Source organism: Bos javanicus, chromosome 10 (genome assembly GCF_032452875.1).
Source record: "Bos javanicus breed banteng chromosome 10, ARS-OSU_banteng_1.0, whole genome shotgun sequence".
Lineage (NCBI taxonomy): Eukaryota > Metazoa > Chordata > Mammalia > Artiodactyla > Bovidae > Bos > Bos javanicus.
In genome coordinates, this window is record NC_083877.1 from 91,718,235 (window position 1) to 91,738,002 (window position 19,768).

The 19,768-nt window shown below is 40.1% G+C and overlaps 1 protein-coding gene across 11 annotated transcripts in view; it reads right to left on the reverse strand.

Moving 5' to 3' along the window:
* The window catches only part of CEP128 (centrosomal protein 128), a 475,959-nt gene that overhangs the window by 281,963 nt on the left and 174,228 nt on the right, over positions 1-19,768 (reverse strand). For 10 of the 11 annotated variants that reach the window (XM_061429609.1, XM_061429607.1, XM_061429608.1 and 7 more), the window contains one exon: positions 15,863-16,027. The exons of the other annotated variant lie outside the window; for it this stretch is intronic. In XM_061429609.1, the coding sequence (XP_061285593.1) occupies positions 15,863-16,027 (165 nt within the window). The remainder of the gene's footprint in view (positions 1-15,862; positions 16,028-19,768) is intronic. 11 annotated transcript variants of the gene reach the window in all.

Sequence of the window (19,768 nt, forward strand, 5' to 3'; positions counted from 1 at the left end):
AAGCATATGAGATTCCTTCAATGACTTTAAGTGTTCCAGAAAAATCACTGTATTTCTAATACCGTTACTACATAAAATGAAAACAGTTCTTCACATAGTTTATTTTTTTTATATAGTTTAAGAGAAACATTATAGCAAATAAAACACAGGCACACCACTAAATAAATCATTAATTTACAAAGCTAATGTTTTTCCTTTACTAAAAAGTAACCTGAATAAACATACAATATTTCAGCCCCAGGGCCATCTATAATACATGATTGGGGGTGGTGGAGAGAGAGGGTAAGTGTTAGAATTTAGAAATCAAAGTTTAAGGCCAAAATTAAAGCTAATACAATGTAATTAAAGATTACTAGAAGCATGGCGTGTTCAAACTATAGACCTGCACACATTACCTAAAAAGTTTTGAGAAAGAGTATTTCTGTAACTCAAGATAACTATTATGCCTAAGGTTTAAATCCGGGACACTGGCATTACAAGGCAAATTATGAAACTATCCTGAACAAAAATTGGGTCTGTCTGGAAGCCATTTATCTGACTCTCTAAAGAAGGCTCCCATTACTTCTGCCAACAGCGTTGACTCAGCTGCAAGAAAGCTAGGATACGATATGAAATGCCAACCAGGGCAGAAACTGCGAGTGACTAAAAGGATCTACTATGGATTCTATAGGAAATTTGCAAAAAGTTTAATCTAGAAAATTACTAACCTGCATTTCAAGCTGTATGGCGAAACAGCAACAAATAAATAACACATTGATTGCGATCACATGTAACTACTTTTTTCAAATATTTGTTAGATCTTACATGAGTGTGGATTTCTTAAATTATGGCTATATATTAAACACCTGGATAGGTATTACAAAAATAAAAACAGAATAAAGCAACAATAGTTCAGATCAGTTTGAAAAAGTGCATGAACTCAACCTATGTGAGCCCAATAATAGTGACAGGGGATGAGGGAAAGTCATAAACTAAGTTTTTTACTTGCTATTAAAGTCCAATAACAGGCACCTAATATTAGAATGACACAAGGTGACCCAGGTTCGTAGGAATACTAAGCGTATACATATCTGTCCGTATGTTCCTCTGGGACTTTACATAAGCTTCTGCTGCAGCACCTACTAACTCTGTGTGCCTTCTATGTCTGTCTCCTCATCAAACTGTGAGTTCCTCTAGGGCAAAGATGATTCCTCTTCATTTCAGAATCCCAGCACCACTCATACACTGACGATGGAAATGCAAATGGATATAACCACTATGGAAAACAGTATGAAGGTTCCCCCCAAAATAAGAATAGAACTACCATATGATCCAGCTAGCCCACTTCTGGGTATTTAGCCAGAGAAAATATATGTTTCCCTAAAGTTGCCCGTAGCATTATTTACAACGGCCATGATATAGAAACAACTTACATGTCCATATGGCTTTCCAGATGGCATTAGTGGGAAAGAACCCACCTGCCAATGCAGGAGACACACAGATGCAGGTTCAATCCCTGGGTTGGGACAACCCCTTGGAGAAGGGAACGGCAACCCACTCCAGGATTCTTGACTGGAGAATGCCATGGACAGAAGGGCCTGGCGGGCTACAGTCCTTGGGGTTGCAAAGACTTGAGATGCAATTGAGCGACTAACACTTTTCACTTCCATGCTGCAATGTATACAGAAGTAGAATGTTGTACACATGAAATCTATATAATGTTATAAACTAATGTTACCTCAATGAAAAGTAAATTTTTTAAAAAAAGAGAAAAGAATGTCTCACATAGCAGTCAATCGATAAATCTTTCTGAAACATAAATATCCTTTTATGTTCCAATCATTCCACTAGTGTTTCTTTTTCTTTTTAACTGCATTTTCTGTATGCCAAGCATAGTAGTTTCCAACTATACAGTGAAAAAAAAAATTAAGAAAAAACTAGAATCTCTAAACTTAAATAACTTCTCGTGTTTCAGTAAGTTTGTTTTTGGAATACATTAATTAGTAAAAATCACTGATGGCAAGCACCTTATCACTAGCAGGTTATTATAACAATCAAGGTAAGCTGATGTCACAAAAGTAAACGGCCCGCCAGTGGTAAGAAGTGAATCGGAATAAATCTTGAGGATAGACCCAGTAAGATCTTGTGATGAGTTAAGTACTCATCAGTACATTAAGTATGAGGTCTATCTGTGAGAGAGTAAGATAGTTCTTTATATGTATTTAGAAAGCAAAAGAACACTGTCATTCCTTCTAGAAGATTAAAATCAAAATGCTATTTTTTTAGTTAGATAGACACTTCCTTCCTCTCTGTAAGAAAATGCTTTACAATCTTTCTTTCAAAGGAGGGAAGAAATTATGACTAATAGTATGTAAGAGTAAGAGCTACAGTACTCTCCAACTCTGTGACCTCGTGGACTGTAGCCCACCAGGCTCCTCTGTCTATGAGATTCTTCAGGCAAGAATACTGGAGTGGGATGCCATTTCCTCCTCCAGGGGATCTTCCTGACCCAGTGATCGAACCCATGTCTTTTAAGTCTCCTGCAATGGCAAGCAGGTTCTTTGCCTCTAGCGCCACCTGGGATAACTGAAAAAAGTAATGGCATAATTAGAAAACTTGATAGATGATTTGATGCACGTTAAAACTTGAGTGAGAGAGACTTTCCAGTCTATAACCTGGTCTTAGGCAGGCTTGGGAAAGTTATGCATAAAACAGAAGTCCAAAAATGGAAATTCAAACTTAATTTCTGAACCCCATTTAAGGAAATTATTCTTCAGTTCAGTTCAGCTCAGTCACTCAGTCGTGTCTGACTCTGCAATCCCATGAATCGCAGCATGCCAGGCCTCCCTATCCAGCACCAACTCCCAGAGTTTACTCAAACTCATGTTCATTGAGTCTGTGATGCCATCCAGCCATCTCATCCTCTGTCAACCCCTTCTCCTCCTGCTCCCAACCCCTCCCAGCATCAGTCTTTTCCAATGAGTCAACTCTTTGCATGAGGTAGCCAAAGTACTGGACTTTCAGCTTTAGCATCATTCCTTCCAATGAACACCTAGGACTGATCTCCTTCAGAATGGACTGGTTGGATCTCCTTGCAATCCAAGGGACTCTCAAGAGTCTTCTCCGACACCACAGTTCAAAAGCATCAATTCTTTGGTGCTCAGCTTTCTTCACAGTCCAACTCTCACATCCATACATGACCACTTGAAAAACCATAGCCTTGACTAGACGGACTTTTGTTGGCAAAGTAATGTCTCTGCTTTTCAATATGCTATCTAGGTTGGTCATAACCTTCCTTCCAAAGAGTAAGCGTCTTTTAATTTCATGGCTACAATCACCATCTGCAGTGATTTTGGAGCCCCCCAAAATAAAACCTGACACTGTTTCCCCATCTATTTGCCATGAATTGATGGAACCAGATGCCAAGATCTTCGTTTTCTGAATGCTGAGCTTTAAGCCAACTTTTTCACTCTCGTCTTTCACTTTCATCAAGAGGCTTTTTAGTTCCTCTTCACTTCTTGCCTCAGGGTTTTTAGTAATTTTTTTCTAGGAGAATATTGAACAATGCAAAAGTCATTGGTAGCACAATCAAGAAGGTGTTAGGATACATTCCTAGAAATTAATATTCACAGTTGAAAACAAAAATGCCTCTAAAGGGTATTTTACACATTCATTAAACTTTAGGACCATTTTGTAATTATGACATATTTCTCTTAAGTCAATGCCTGGAAACAAATAACATTTAGTTATTTAAAATCAGCCACTTTTGATGCATTTCTATTTCTGAAACAAAACATGGACAGGAAACAAACAACTAGAGTTTTTTAAATTATGCATCTGGAAGGAACATTGTTTAATTTTCAAAAGAAGAAAATGCACCATTCATCTCCAGAAAAATGTTTATAAACTTACAGTGTCTTTAGAAAACCAACAGAATTTGTTTCTCTCCTCTTTTTCTTTTCCTTACAGGATGCTAAAGTATACATTTATTCCTATGAAAGGCTATAGGGGAAAAAACTGGAAAAATAAATATCCAAATAATATAACTCATGTATACAATAAAAACCTTCTACATATTGGCTTATCATAAATTTAAAGAATATTGCTTGTTCAATATTAAACGAAAAAAATGGACTGAGTCAACAAGCACTTTCAATGGTGATAAAATAAATGCCATGTAAACAAAGCTGGACGTTCACTGTATGAACCTTTCAGGGTCTACGAGGCAAGCTAGGTCTGCTCAGCATCTGGCACAGCACGGACACACAGGCAGTAGAAACCTTTAGGCGGCCTATTCCTCTTGGCTAATTGACACCCCGCAAGCAACTAATACTATCATTCAGTCTAACTCCTACACTCTGGATATCACTCACAGTTTCACAAGGAAATGAAACCAAACTAGCAATACAGGATTTTAGAGAAAAGTGCTCCAAGGACTTCTTTCTTCTCAAGCTCCTGTAGTTATCAACCACTCAGCAAGTTCAAGATCCATATAGTCAAAGCTATGCTTTTCCCGTAGTCATGTATGGATGTGAGAGTTGGACTATAAAGAAAGTTGAGGGCTGAAGAATTGATGCCTTTGAACTGTGGTGTTGGAGAGGACTCTTGAGAATCCCTTGAACTGCAAGGAGATCCAACCAGTCAATCCTAAAAGAAATCAGTCCTGAATGTTCACTGGAAAGACTGATGAGGAAGTTGAAGCTCCAATATTTTGGCCAGCTGATGCAAAGAACTGACTCATTTGAAAAAACCCTGATGCTGGGAAAGATAGAAGGCGGGAGGAGAAGGGGACAACAGAGGATGAGATGGTTGGATGGCATCACTGACTCAATGCACATGAGTTTGAGTAAGCTCCAGGAGTTGGTGATGGACAGGGAAGCCTGGTGTACTACAGTCCATGGGGTCACAACGAGTCAGATACAACTGAGTGACTGAACTGACAGCAAGTTAAAAGATTAAATGCCTCAAAAAGTGAAAGTGTTAGTCGCTCAGTCGTGTTCGACTCTCTGTGACCCAATGGACTGTAGCCTGCCAGGCTCCTCTGTCTAGGAGATCTTCCAGGCAAGAATACTGGAAAGGGTTGCTATTTCCTCTTCCAGGGGATCTTCCAGACCCAGGGATCGAAACTACATCTCTTATACCTGCTGCATTGGCAGACAGCTTCTTCACAATTTGAGAGACCAGGGAAGCCCTTCAAAATGACTTGAAATGCCTCAAATTCAAATTCAAATCAGAGGTCATAAAGACACAAACTTGGATGTCACTCCTTAAATTCACTTAAAACCAATCAGTTAGATTGTAAATGGTTGGTAATGAGTTCACTGCCAATGGGAAAGAAGTAGGAAGAGGCTTCTCCATATCTTCGTTTCAGCCTGGGGAAGTGTGAAAGTGTTAGTCACCCAGTCGTGTCCGACCCTGTGACCCTATGAACTGTAGCCCGCCAGGCTGCTTGGTCCATGGAATTCTCCAGGCAAGGATACTGGAGTGGGTTGCCATTCCCTTCACCAAGGGATGAAGGTCTCCCACATTGTGGGCAGATTCTTTACCATCTGAGCCACCAGGGAAGCTGCTTCAGTCTGGGAAGTAGAGACCAAATGTCCTTTCATGCATCTGTGGGTCTTGCCCCTCCCTCCACCACGGCTGGACGTAAAGGTCACTCCATCGACGCATTCTAAGCATGTTTCCTAACATCGGGCTGAGTGATTCACACATGGTAACACTCTGGTGTTTCCGTCAATTCTCTGAAAAAGTAAGGACTACTCTGGATTTAACAGCTATCAGGGATTCAGTTAAAAACACTTTACATTTCACACCAGTCAGAATGGCTGCGATCCAAAAGTCTACAAGCAATAAATGCTGGAGAGGGTGTGGAGAAAAGGGAACCCTCTTACACTGTTGGTGGGAATGCAAACTAGTACAGCCACTATGGAGAACAGTGTGGAGATTCCTTAAAAAACTGGAAATAGAACTGCCTTATGATCCAGCAATCCCACTGCTGGGCATACACACTGAGGAAACCAGAAGGGAAAGAGACACATGTACCCCAATGTTCATCGCAGCACTGTTTATAATAGCCAGGACATGGAAGCAACCTAGATGTCCATCAGCAGATGAATGGATAAGAAAGCTGTGGTACATATACACAATGGAGTATTACTCAGCCATTAAAAAGAATACATTTGAATCAGTTCTAATGAGGTGGATGAAACTGGAGCCTATTATACAGAGTGAAGTAAGCCAGAAGGAAAAACATCAATACAGTATACTAACGCATATATATGGAATTTAGAAAGATGGTAACAATAACGCGGTGTACGAGACAGCAAAAGAGACACTGATGTATAGAACAGTCTTATGGACTCTGTGGGAGAGGGAGAGGGTGGGAAGATTTGGGAGAATGGCATTGAAACATGTAAAATATCATGTAAGAAACGAGTTGCCAGTCCAGGTTCGATGCACGATACTGGATGCTTGGGGCTAGTGCACTGGGACGACCCAGAGGGATGGTATGGGGAGGGAGGAGGGAGGAGGGTTCAGGATGGGGAACACATGTATACCTGTGGTGGATTCATTTTGATATTTGGCAAAACTAATACAATTATGTAAAGTTTAAAAATAAAATAAAATTAGAAAAAAAAAACACTTTACAAATAACAAATGATAAATTTATAATTTTGCCTTCAATTTGACCATTTTATTATTATTTTGTTTTTTTTTTTTAATTGGGAGAAACCTGACAGGAAATTACTCATAGTATCCTAGTTAGTGTTTATTTAAAGTGTCTGGTTTAAAGTTTGCCCTCAAATTAATATGTGGAAGTTATAGCTTTAGTCTATTCACATGATATAAAAAAGATGAAGAAAGAGTATAGATTGCCTAAAAATGGCCTAAAGTGTAATCATTAAAATAAATGCTACAAGTCAACAGCTCATTAACTTCTACTTCTTTCTCATACTTGTGGGGGAGAAACAAACAAAAAAACAGAGAATTCTGCCTGCTACTATTAAGGAGTTCTTGGTAAAAAATGTAAAACTGTGATTTTAGCAGAGTGACTATTTTATAGAACAGGTATCTGACAATCATATACATTTTTTCACCTCATGAAAAAGAACAATCCTAAACAGATGGTCAAATTAGAAACAAAACAAAATTAAACAATGCTGATTCATTTTTTCCAGTCACAGATATCTTTTATGTGGAAATATCAGGTTTTAATTTTTCTAAAAAAATTACTGATGACTTCTAATCCAAAATTTATACAGACTAAAAACAAATAAGAAAGGATATGGTAATCTTTTGACTATAATAACAACAAATTTAAATTCAACACTAAAGAAATCAATGAAAAGACAGAAACGTGAGTCATTTTACTGGCAGTAAATAAAGGGGAAAATACAAGAAATCTGTGCTCATATCCTGTTTCCAACACAAGTTGTGCAATGTTGGGCAAGTCACAATACTATGCTCTCAAACTCAGTTTCCAGCTTATGTAAAAATGGCATCATCATTACACTTGCAATCTGAATTATAATGATCTTTTTAAAGATCCACATTTTATATAAGAAGATTATTTCTTAAGTGTTTTTAACCAATACAGCCATAGCTTTAAATTTGTTGCTACATGTCACTTCACAAACGATCTAAATAACGGATTTCATGAGAAGGAACAAAATCACATTTCTGCAAACCCTAATCTATTCAATGCTTACGTTCCTGTGAACTGCAATTGCCTTAAATTGTCTCACAATTCATCTCCTAATTGTTTCATTGCAGCTACTCACATCTCCCGAAAGAACTAATAATAGAAAATGAAGTTAAAGTATAACAATGGAGAAAACCAAGTATCATATCAGTTAGCTAAGCATCCCAGATAGCCTACGAAATCTATAAGCTGATCAGAAATGGTTCTATAGAGACCCTTTTGACTGGAAATCCCTTCATTAGGATTATAAATCCTTCAATTGGGCCCTATTTATCAAGTTCACTGCACTGCTTGGAGAGCAGGAATCTCTGGGATATAAGTCATGGGCTTTTTTTCACTGGGGACATATTTTTGTACTGTTTTCTTGTTTTTATTTCCCCAGACTGGCCAACACACAGACACTCATTGAAGGAAAGGGAAAGGAGGAGTGGGGAAGAGAGGGAGGGAAGGGGAGAGAGAGAGAGGAGGAGAGAATGAACAAACACCTATAGCCACAGGTCACCACATCTTTTATCTACACATAAACAGGTAAGCAGGGCTTCCCAGGTGGTGTGAGTGGTAAAGAATCCGTCTGCCAATGCAGGAGCCACAGGAGACACGGGTTCAATTTCTGGGTCAGGAAGATCCCCTGGAGAAGGAAATGGCAACCCACTCTAGTATTCTTGTCTGGGAAACCCAAGAATGAACAGAGGAGCCTAGCAGGCTACAGTTCATCAGGGCGCAAAAGAGAAGGACATGACTGAGCGACTGAGCACGCACGCAAACATATGAGCATGTATGCATACACATTCGTATCTCTTTATCCACAACTATTACTTATAAATTACCTACCATATGTCAAGCTCTGTACCTAATCTTGGGGATAGGAAAACAACCATGATGTGGTTCCTCTCTTCAAATAGCAAACATAATTACAAACCCACCCTCCTGTGTGTTCAACAGGAAATGCCAACTCTTCTCAAGTTGGCTCCTCCTTTGTGGACCATCATCTCAAGTGATTCGACACAGTTCTGGCTCAAAATGTCCAATCAACATAGTTCTGCAGTAAGTCTTATTCCCAGTTCCCTGGCCTGTCGGGAGCCGCGTTAGGCATTACTGACAAAATAGAGGCACGGCCCTAAACCCCCTCCCTTTGTTCCGTAGGCACAGACCCGGAATGAAGGAGTTAGGCTTTGTGATTCTGACTTGTTTTTCCCTTTCCATGGCTGAGTTGACTGAAGAGAATATTAAGGTGCTTATTGTTTTTGAGAGGAGCATGAAAAGGCATAAAGCCTTCTGCAGCTGTTCTCAAAGAATAACTCATAAAGTTAATCACTGACATTTGTTCAAGGACTTTTACAAAAAAGTGTTCCAGGGTGAGCACACAGGCCGCAGCTTGAGGCCATGGGAGGGATTGCTATCTGAGGCCCATTTGTGAGAAAAGTTTATGGCAAAGGAGTTTGCTGAATTTAGGGTTTAGGAATAATTAAAATAGTTAGAAGCTAAAGATTTAATGTAATTGCTGTAATGTTAGCATATTCTACTAGAGCTTATAGAAATTAGGGACTTTAGAGATATTATTAGGTAGAAGCCCTTTCTAAGAAATAGTGAGCTTAGGATACTAGGGGCAAACAGGACTTAGAAAGGTAAGAATTAAACTGAGGAATGTGGTATGCAGCCCAGACATTAGCATGAGTTACAGGGTATTCACAAGGACACATGAGAAAAAGTAGGTAAGAGAATCGCTGAAGAAGGAACTCCTTTTGAGGGGCAACAATGATTTTTGGAGAAAAATAAATCTGGGTCCATGGGAACGAAAAATATCAAGCCTCTGACCTAATGCTTTTGTAAAAGTATAAAAGAAAACCATAAGCTTGAAATAAACAGGCAGTCCAAGAAAACTGAGAGGCTGCCTCAGTTTCTCTCTCGCCAACACCACTCACCCCTTCAGGTTGAATCCCTGGCTGCTGGAGCTGAACTCCGGCACTGGCCCTTAATCCTTAACATATCATAAGTAGTTAATCAATGCTTGCCGATTGGTTTATTGCTTGGCTGATTAACTAGCATCCACTTGGTAACTTAACAATAATAAAATAATGGTAGCTGCTAATTGATAGCTGATCAGGTATCAGACACTCTGCCAAGCACTTTAAATACATTTTCACATTTAACTCCATTAGAAGTTATTATTATACTGGTTTTAAGGATGATATAACTGAGACTTTGAGTTTTAAGCAACTTGCCTAATGACACATGGCTAGAAAATGATTTAAACTGAACGTTCTGTCCATAGCTGTCAACACCTCACTACCTCTGAAAGAGAAAGACCCTATCTGGATATAACTTGATCCAATGAAGTTTTGATTCACAACTAATTATACTAAAAAAAATTAGGTGAACAAAAACAGCTAAGTCAATCAAAAGGATACAACAATCATGTAAACAAAATATATTAAACAAAAGTAAGCCCATAGGCTATGTGTGTATGAGTGTGTGTCTCTGTATTCTTAAGATTATTTACCATTTTAGACTTTAGATATCTTTTCTTTGCATCAGCACCTATTATCAGGACTTGACTATATATTCAATAGTTTTAACAATCGAAAGGGATATTGCTTTTAATGATCCCACTATAAACTTTCAACTTCAGACCTGCATCTTATCCCCAGCATCCAGCAATGCCTCCCACATACTAGATGCTCAATATATAGCAAAGGACTACAGGAATCCCCAATTATCTGAGGGATACATTCCAAGACCCCACCAGGGGATACCTGAAACTGCAGACAGTACCAAATCCTTTACATGTTTTTCCTACACATCCATCAGTTCAGTCGCTCAGTTGTGCCCGACTCTTTGCGACCCCATGGACTGCAGCACTCCAGGTCTCCCTGTCCTTCACCATCTCCCGGAGCTTACTCAAACTCATGTCCATTGAGTTGGTGATGCCATCCAACCATCTCATCCTCTGTTGTCCCGTTCTCCTCCTGCCTTCAGTCTTCCTCAAGATCACGGTCTTTTCCAATGAGTCAGCTCTTCCCATCATGTGGCCAAAGTATTGGAGCTTCAGCATCAGTCCCTCCGATGAATATTCAGGGTTGATTTCCTTTAAGATTGACTGGTTTGATCTCCTTGCAGATCAAGGGACTCTCAAGAGACTTCTCTGGCACCACAGTTCAAAAGCATCGATTCTTCAGCACTCAGCCTTCTTTATGGTCCAGCTCTCACATCCCACACATGACCACTAGAAAACCCAGAGCTGTGACTATACAGACCTTTGTCAGAAAAGTGATGTCTCTGCTTTGTGAGCAGAGTGATGATGCTCTACACATACATACCTATAATAAAGTTTAACTTATAAACCAGCACAGTAAGAGATTACCAATAGTAACTAATAATGAAATAGGACAACTGTAATGATCCACTGTAATAAAAGTTATATGAAGGTGGTCTCTTTATCAAAATATCTTACTGTACCATATTCACCACACTTCTGGTGAGGATATGAGACATTAAAATGCCTACATGATGAGACAGCGTTAAGCTACTACTGACCTTCTGATAATATCTCAGAAGGAGGATCTCACATGCTTTGGGTGATTCTGGGCCATCAAGCCATGATGATGTGGCTGGTCGGATGTTAGCAGCAGATTGAGATAAGAGGGTATCCCAGGTGGAAAAAAGTGGAACAGAGGAAGATTTCACCATGTTACTCAAAATAATGTGCAATTTAAAACTTCCGAATTATTTCTAGAATTTTCCAGTTAATCTTTCTGCACCGCAATTGGTCCAAAATTGGTAATTTCAGTAATCTGCTGTGGCAGGTATCTGAAATTGTGGACAGGGAAACCACTAAGGGAGGCTGGGGAGAATCTACTATACAACCACTAACTCCAGAAACTGTCGACTGAAAAAAACGTACAACATAAGAGTTAAGCTTTATCTGGGGCAAATGGAGGGCTGCAGCCTGGGAAACAGCACCTCAGAGAGCTCTGGGCAACTGCTCCAAAGAGGTAGGGGGCAAAGTCAATACATAGCTGGTTCTGGTGGTGAATACGGAGTTCATGCAATCAAACATTTATCTTTGCAAAGCCTTTCTGCTAGTCACAAGGAGCTGATGTCACCATCAAAGGATTTAGAGCTTTTCTAGATATGAGCAGGTGTAAGGATTGGGTTCATAAAACCAGCTCCTGAAAATATCTAACTCTCTGGAGACCTGTTCTGCCAGTTTTCCCAGAGCACAGCGTGCCGCCTCCCTGATCTCTACCTTGAAGTGCCTTAGGGAGGTATTGAAAGTCAGCAGCCAGAGCAGCACATGATTTAATCCTTACAGAGGAAGATGGCAAGGGCAGGTGACAATTTAAAGTTGACAAAAACTCTGTTCTAACGTAAATGTTCTATGTATTTACTTATTTATTTAATTTTGCCTGTGCCATAGGGCATGCAGGATCTTAGTTTCTCAACCAGGGATCAAACACAAGCCCCTTGCAGGGGAAGAATGAAGTCTTAACCACTGGACCACCAGGGAAGTCTCAAATGTTCCATTTATATGAATGCACGATACTGCATATATATCTGGAACATCACAAATATAATAGTAAAGAAACATTTATTCTAAGCAGAATAAGGTAACCTTTACACTTTCAATGTATCAAAAACTTCTCTACTATTTCCTAAATGCAAATAACTAAATATATAACATGTTAATACAACTTTCTGGCTACATTTTAATTATGAAAAACTTGGAAAATTAAGCATTATCTCCAAAGCAACTATACCCTGAAAACAGATACATTAAATATTTGTGAACATTAGACATAATGAAAACAAAGTGTGACGTAAGAGCTAAACTACAACAACTGTCAAGGTTGTAGGCCTAAATTTAGCAACTTAAGCACATTTAATCATAAACACGAAGTTTACTTAAGTTTTATTTCCTTGATTTTAACAATTACTAGAAAGGTAAATGTATATACAGAAATGACAGAGGAAAAGAAGAGCAAAGCATGAAAGTTTCTTCTAGAGGTTTATGCGGAGTTTTATGACACCCTACGCCTTGATAATTCCTTTATTACAGATGTTAGTTAGTAACACTTATCAAGAATAGGATTCATCTGGCCCAGTCTATCCTGCCCTATCCTATTATCCAAATGCTAAGAGTCCTTTCTCTATTTGACTTGTATCACACTGGAAGGCAAATCCTTTCAAGAAGCTGGTAAAGACACAGGGATGGTTGGATGGCATCACCAACTCAATGGACACGAATTTGAGTAAACTCTGGGAGTTGGTGATGGACAGGGAGGCCTGGCGTGCTGCAGTCCATGGGGCCGCAAAGAGTCGGACACGACTGAGCAACTGAAATGAACTGAACTGAAAGACATAGAACACAAGTTTAAATATTCTATCTTCTATTCTTAGTTGACACTTTGCCACAAAAGGAGTGACTTGCTGAAAGTCCACAGTATTCTACCCTATGCCTGATGCATGGTGTGCATGCACGCTAAGTCGCTTCAGTTGTGTCTGACTCTTTGCGACCCTGCATGAGGAGAAGGGGGCGACAGAGGATGAGGTAGTTGGATGTGATCACCGACTCAATAAGCCTGAGTTTAAGCAACTCCAGGAGACGGTGAAGGACAGGGAAGCTTTGCGTACTGCAGTCCATGGGGTCACAACAGTCAGATACAAGTGCGTGACTGAACAACAACATGGACTGTAGCCCACCAGGCTCCTCTGTCCATGGGATTCTCCAGGCAGGAACACTGGAGGCGGTTGCCATGCCCTCCTCCAGGGGATCTTCCCGACCCAGAGATCGAACCTGTCTCTAATGTTCCCTGCATTGCCAGGCGGCTTCTTTACCACTCAGTTCAGTTCAGTCGCTCAGTCGTGTCCGACTCTCTGCGACCCCATAAGTCCCAGCACGCCAGGCCTCCCTGTCCATCACCAACTCCTGGAGTTGACTCAAACTCACGTCCATCGAGTCAGTGATGCCATCCAGCCATCTCATCCTCTGTCATCCCCTTTCCCTCCTGCCCCCAATTCCCCCCAGAATCAAAGTCTTTTCCAATGGGTCAACTTTTCACATGAGGTAGCCAAAGTACTGGAGTTTCAGCTTTAGCACCATACCTTCCAAAGAACACCCAGGACTGATCTCCTTCAGAATGGACTGGTTGGATCTCCTTGCAGTCCAAGGGACTCTCAAGAGTCTTCTCCAACACCACAGTTCAAAAGCATCAATTCTTCGGCACTCAGCTTTCTGCACAGTCCAACTCTCACATCCATACATGACCACTGGAAAAACCAGTGGTCTTGACTAGATGGACCTTTGTTGACAAAGTAATGTCTCTGCTTTTCAATACGCAATCTAGGTTGGTCATAACTTTTCTTCCAAGGCATAAGCCTCTTTTAATTTCATGGCTGCAGTCACCATCCACAGTGATTGTGGAGCCCAAAAAAATAAAGTCTGACACTGTTTCCCCATCTATTTCCCATGAAGTGATGGGACCAGATGCCATGATCTTCGTTTTCTGAATGTTGAGCTTTAAGCCAACTTTTTCACTCTCCACTTTCACTTTCATCAAGAGGCTTTTGAGTTCCTCTTCACTTTCTGCCATAAGGGTGGTAAAATCTGTATATCTGAGCTTATTGATATCTCTCCCGGCAATCTTGATTCCAGCTTGTGCTTCTTCCAGCCCAGTGTTTCTCATGATGAGTCTGCATATAAGTTAAATAAGCAGGGTGACAATATACAGCCTTGACATACTCCTTTTCCTATTTGGAACCAGTCTGTTGTTCCATGTCCAGTTCTAACTGTTGTTTCCTGACCTGCATATAGGTTTCTCAAGAGGCAGGTCAGGTGCTCTGGTATTCCCATCTCTTTCAGAATGTTCCACAGTTTATTGTGATCCACACAGTCAAAGGCTTTGGCATAGTCAATAAAGCAGAAATAGATGTTTTTCTGGAACTCTCTTGCTTTTTCCATGATCCAGCAGATGTTGGCAATTTGATCTCTGGTTCCTCTGCCTTTTCTAAAACCAGCTTGAACATCTGGAAGTTCACGGTTCACATATTGCTGAAGCCTGGCTTGGAGAATTTTGAGCATTACTTTACTAGCATGTGAGATGAGTCCAATTGTGCGGTAGTTTGAGCATTCTTTGGCATTGCCTTTCTGTGGGATTGGAACGAAAACTGACCTTTTCCAGTCCTGTGGCCACTGCTGAGTTTTCCAAATTTGCTGGCATATTGAGTGCAGCATTTTCACAGCATCATCTTTCAGGATTTGAAACAGCTCAACTGGAATTCCATCACCTCCACTAGCTTTGTTCGTAGTGATGCTTTGTAAGGCCCACTTGACTTCACGTTCCAGGATGTCTGGCTCTAGGTGAGTGATTACACCATCGTGATTATCTGGGTCATGAAGATCTTTTTGTACAGTTCTTCTGTGTATTCTTGCCACCTCTTCTTAATATCTTGTGCTTCTGTTAGGTCCATATCATTTCTGTCCTTGATTGAGCCCATCTTTGCATGAAATGTTCCCTTGGTATCTCGTATTTTCTTGAAGAGATCTCTAGTCTTTCCCATTTTGTCTTTACCACTAGTGCTACCTGAAAAGCCCCGATATACAGCAGATACACCCCAAATTTTACAGAGCTACTGATAGAAAAGTAATGAGTCTGTTGGTAATGTTCCAGGTTACCAACCTTCTTAAGCTTCAGTCTCTGTAACTTCAAAAATGAGCCTAATAGTATCAATTTCATAAAATGACTATGAGCATGAAGAGTGCCTAGTACACAATGACCACTTAACCATTACATATTTTATTTTGAACCATGGTTTCCTCATGGGTTAAAGGGATCAATAAAATCTAACTCAAAGAGTTGTGTGAATTAAATGAGCACACATAAATCAATCTGTTGGCATAAATGCTTGCCATAGAGTAGGTCTTCAATAAACCATAACTCCTTTCTTTGCTACCTTGCCTATAAATACCTATTTTAAGATCCATTAGAAATTTAAAATAAAACGTATTAGAAGGTTACTTGTTGTTGAAAGAATAAAAATCACAGCATCCTAATAAACTTCTATGACTGTATCTGGCACTGATACAACTTTTCTATGAAAGCTGAAAATTAGCATTTATTAACTTCTATGTTCTAGAAGAAATGCAAATAAGCCTTTTCAATTTGAATCCATCCACATGTTTACCTTTTCTTCTAGTTCATCCTTCAAACACTGGTATTTTAGCTTCAATTTTTTGTTCTCATTTGCATTCTGGGTTAATTCCTCTGTCAGCCTGTCATACTGTGATTTCAGCTTCTCCAGCTGGCAACGCTGCACTTGTGCCATATTCTTATCTTCTAAGCTTTCTGCCTGAGGAAAAAAGGAGAAAAGACAAAGTCCACTGGCCGCAGCCAAACTGTACACGAGACAAGTCCCGTGTTGCATCAGTGGGCAAACACCGGGAGGTTTTGCTACTTCTGAGCCTTCCCACGTAGACAGACACGCAAAGAAACATCCTTTCCATGTGCCAAGCCCTGTGTAGCGCTAACTGGGCAACCAAGTAAGTGCAAGGTACTGCACTAGGTGCTGAAGGTAACAGACATGAACCATAAAAGACAGAGATGCAACAATCAAGTCTGACAACGATGAATAAGAAGTTCTTAATAAAGGTGTAAGCAGGGGTCTGTAACCCAAAGAAGGGACATTACCTGCCGAGAAATGCCCCCACAAGGACACACTGTGGCATATCACTGCCTGATCAGTTTCCTTTTCTATAAGAGGAGCATCACAGTGTTCCTTTTCAAGCTACCTCCTCGTCTTCTGTGAAAGAATTGTGTGCTTTTTTGTGCAATGTAATTATGAATAGCACTCTTGTGGGGTTAGAAAGATTATGAATTGCAGCAGTGAAAAAACTATAAACAACTAAGTATGTAAAAGAGGTTTACCAGGGATTATTTCAGTACTAATAATGCAATAATGTGCCTGGTTTTCATTTATTATTTGAAATATAACCAGAATCAGCTTTAAAAAAAAAATTAGTAATTTCCTAATATTACAGGAATAATGTGTGGAGGGGATTCAACAAAGATTTGCCAGGTATGTGAACTTAAATACCTTTGAAAGGACAACAGTGAGGATGCTGACTCTATGTCAGGCATGGCATTAAGACCTTTTTGTATTGCTTTTCCTCATTTCATCCTCACCACAACCTGCCCAGAGAGATATTATTACTGTCTCCTTTTTTGAAACTCGAGCAGAACAACACTAATGATTCTCCCAAGGGGATGCAGTGACCATAACACAGCCAGGATTTGAACCCAGAAATTCTCTCTGCTGCCCATGTTTTCAGCTGCTCTGCCTTACCACCTTTAAAAGGTACATACATCATAAGGTTTGAAAAACCAGCTGGGTGCACTTGCAACGCGGTTAGTACTAGTTACAGCCACCAGTTACTGACAGCCTGCAAGCACCTACATAGAATCTGTTTAAAATACATTTCAATGCCTCAAATATATTTGCTTCTTTCCTTTGTACACATTTACTGTATGGATTTAATTAGGTACACGGGAACATAATCATGGGAAGTAGTTTCCCGAAGGGAAGACGTTGTGTGAGTTTCAGACAAAATCTCCATCTTATTCACCCAACAAAATTCAGCGAAGACCTGATGCCACTCTGAGTTAACAAAAGAACTGATCTTTTTTTAAATTAGGAATCCTGTATTCACTATCCAAAAATAAATTTTCAAAATAGAGTCTCCCACCAGGAAAACTGTTCCATTATGATTTTAAGCTTCAGCAGAATGCCTGGCTGTTCTTTGTGTCTATAGAGAGCACGGGTATAGACAGTCTTGCCCTAAGGCCAGTGGTGAGCTGGGCCAGCTCACAGAGACTCTCAGGGAGCCACTGTGTTCAGCTCCCAACTCTGTGTCCAGTGATGATGTTTGATAGCTTGAAACCAGTCAAAAGGGGGCTCTTAAATCACTGAACTTGGCAAATGCTACAGATCAGGGCTCCCTTCTTTGCCCCCGGAGAACTCGTTTTAGAACATTTACCAGAACACTAATGCCTAGGTTTGACGAAGAACTTACTTCTTTTGGTGGTCTCATTATTATGCTTACATTTCATTTTAGGGTTTACACAGTGATGTCACTCACAAAAACCCTGAGAGAGAGAAAGACGTGACTGTTCCTGTTCTACTGATGAAGTACAAAGAGGTTAAGTAACTTGACAAAGATCATATAGCCAGCAAATCGCAAAAATACACAACTCTAGTCTTGGTCTTCTGATCCCAGTAAGGCTCTACAAAATTATCTTTGTTGAAATCATCTTGAGGTGATAACAGCCTTCAAATAACCTTCAAAGAGTCTTCAGATATTAATAGCAGCAAGAACATTTCATTATAATATTTTACATTTAAATTCAAAAAATAGGCATGAGAAGGGTAGGTCTTGATGGGGAAAAATATGTAATTTGTGCAGAGAAAAAAAAAATGGGTAATGTATCAGCACTTACTAGACTCAGAAAAAGTGATAAATTAAGGTGAAGCCAAAAGAGAAATACAACATTTACAGAGCTATTTATCTATAGCCCTCTTGTACATAACTCGACATATTAAATTTTTGATGATGACCACTGCTATCAACTATTTTTAATAATATAAATGAGTCAAAAGTACAGGATTATATTAATAAAACAGCATGAGGTGGGGTTGTCCCTCATGGGTGATTTCGGTTTAAGAGAACAGGACTGAGTTCTCACAATCCCTGGTCTCCTTTTAAGCACATATGCTGCTGCTCTTGTACCACATTAAAGAGTGACTATAAAATCCCTCATCTTAGTCTTCCAAATTAAAAACAAACTAACTAAAAAAAAATCTAAGCAGCTAATACCTGCTGCCTGTCCCTCTGGAGAGGTATGAATACACCCCAAACACACCAAAATATAAGGCAGCCTAAATGGACGGTACTAGTGGTAGCCACAGACCGCTATGGAAACAGAGGAGCAAGAGATTTATCTCAACCTCAGTTGAGATATAGCTATCTTCAGTGAATCCATAAGAGAGGTAAAAAATTAACTGGGCCTTGAAAGGTTAGGCACCCCTTTTCCTCCTGCAGACTGGGGGAAAGACAATCTGGACGAAGAGCAGGCAGTGAGAAGTCGGTGCAGGAAATGGTTTTCCGTTTGTATGAGGCCAGATGGGGAACAGAAAAAGGCTCCAAGTGTGAACAGCTCAGGTGGGACCACATCAGGGAAGACTGGACTAGATCTGAGACTTTGTTACTGATATACTAATGGGTTTTGAAGGTTTCTGAGCAGGAAGTGATACCCTTGGATCAGCGTTCTGAAAGAGGCAACACAGGTGGTATCTGAAGGCTGAAAGGGAGGAGTTGGGGGTAGAATGAGGGACTAAGGGGGAAGTAGGGAGGCTCCTCAGAGCTGTGTCTCACGTCTCCACAGTCCAAATCAGCAGGCTGAAGTCCACTTGCTACTATGATGCATGCTATATTGTTCATACGCCAAGGCGTCCCGGGGCAAATGCAGTTTCTGTCAAGCAGGCTGTACCTCCTGACTTCACCTCCCTCTCAAGAAAGTATGTTTTCAATACAATGTGAGAATGATGTTTTTACACAGATGATCTTAAATCTGCAAGGGCTGATTAAATTATTACTAATTCCTGCTGGAATGCATGTTTATCACACAACTACATAGTGATGATAAGAATATGAAATATGTCAGTAATACCAACAAGAAAAAGAGGGTGCAGTTTCAACATTGCCAGAAAAACCTAAAGCTCCTTGAAAGAACCATTTCTCAATTCATGACCTAACAAATCATGACATACACATCCTCGTGCAAAAACACTGCCTTCCATTGAGATTCACACTATTTCGACTCTGCCTTCCTGGTTAGCGGTAGCCAACCGACCAGTCATCCTTTTCACTGACGTTTTTGGCGTGTGACCTGTTAACACCTTCGCAACAGCATCATGAACACCCAAATATCTACCCAACAAACTAACATCAAAGTTATTTGACCCATTCGCTTCCAACCACCTTCACCCACATTCCACAATGGCAACTCACTGCATTACCACTCGCCTGGACCTCAA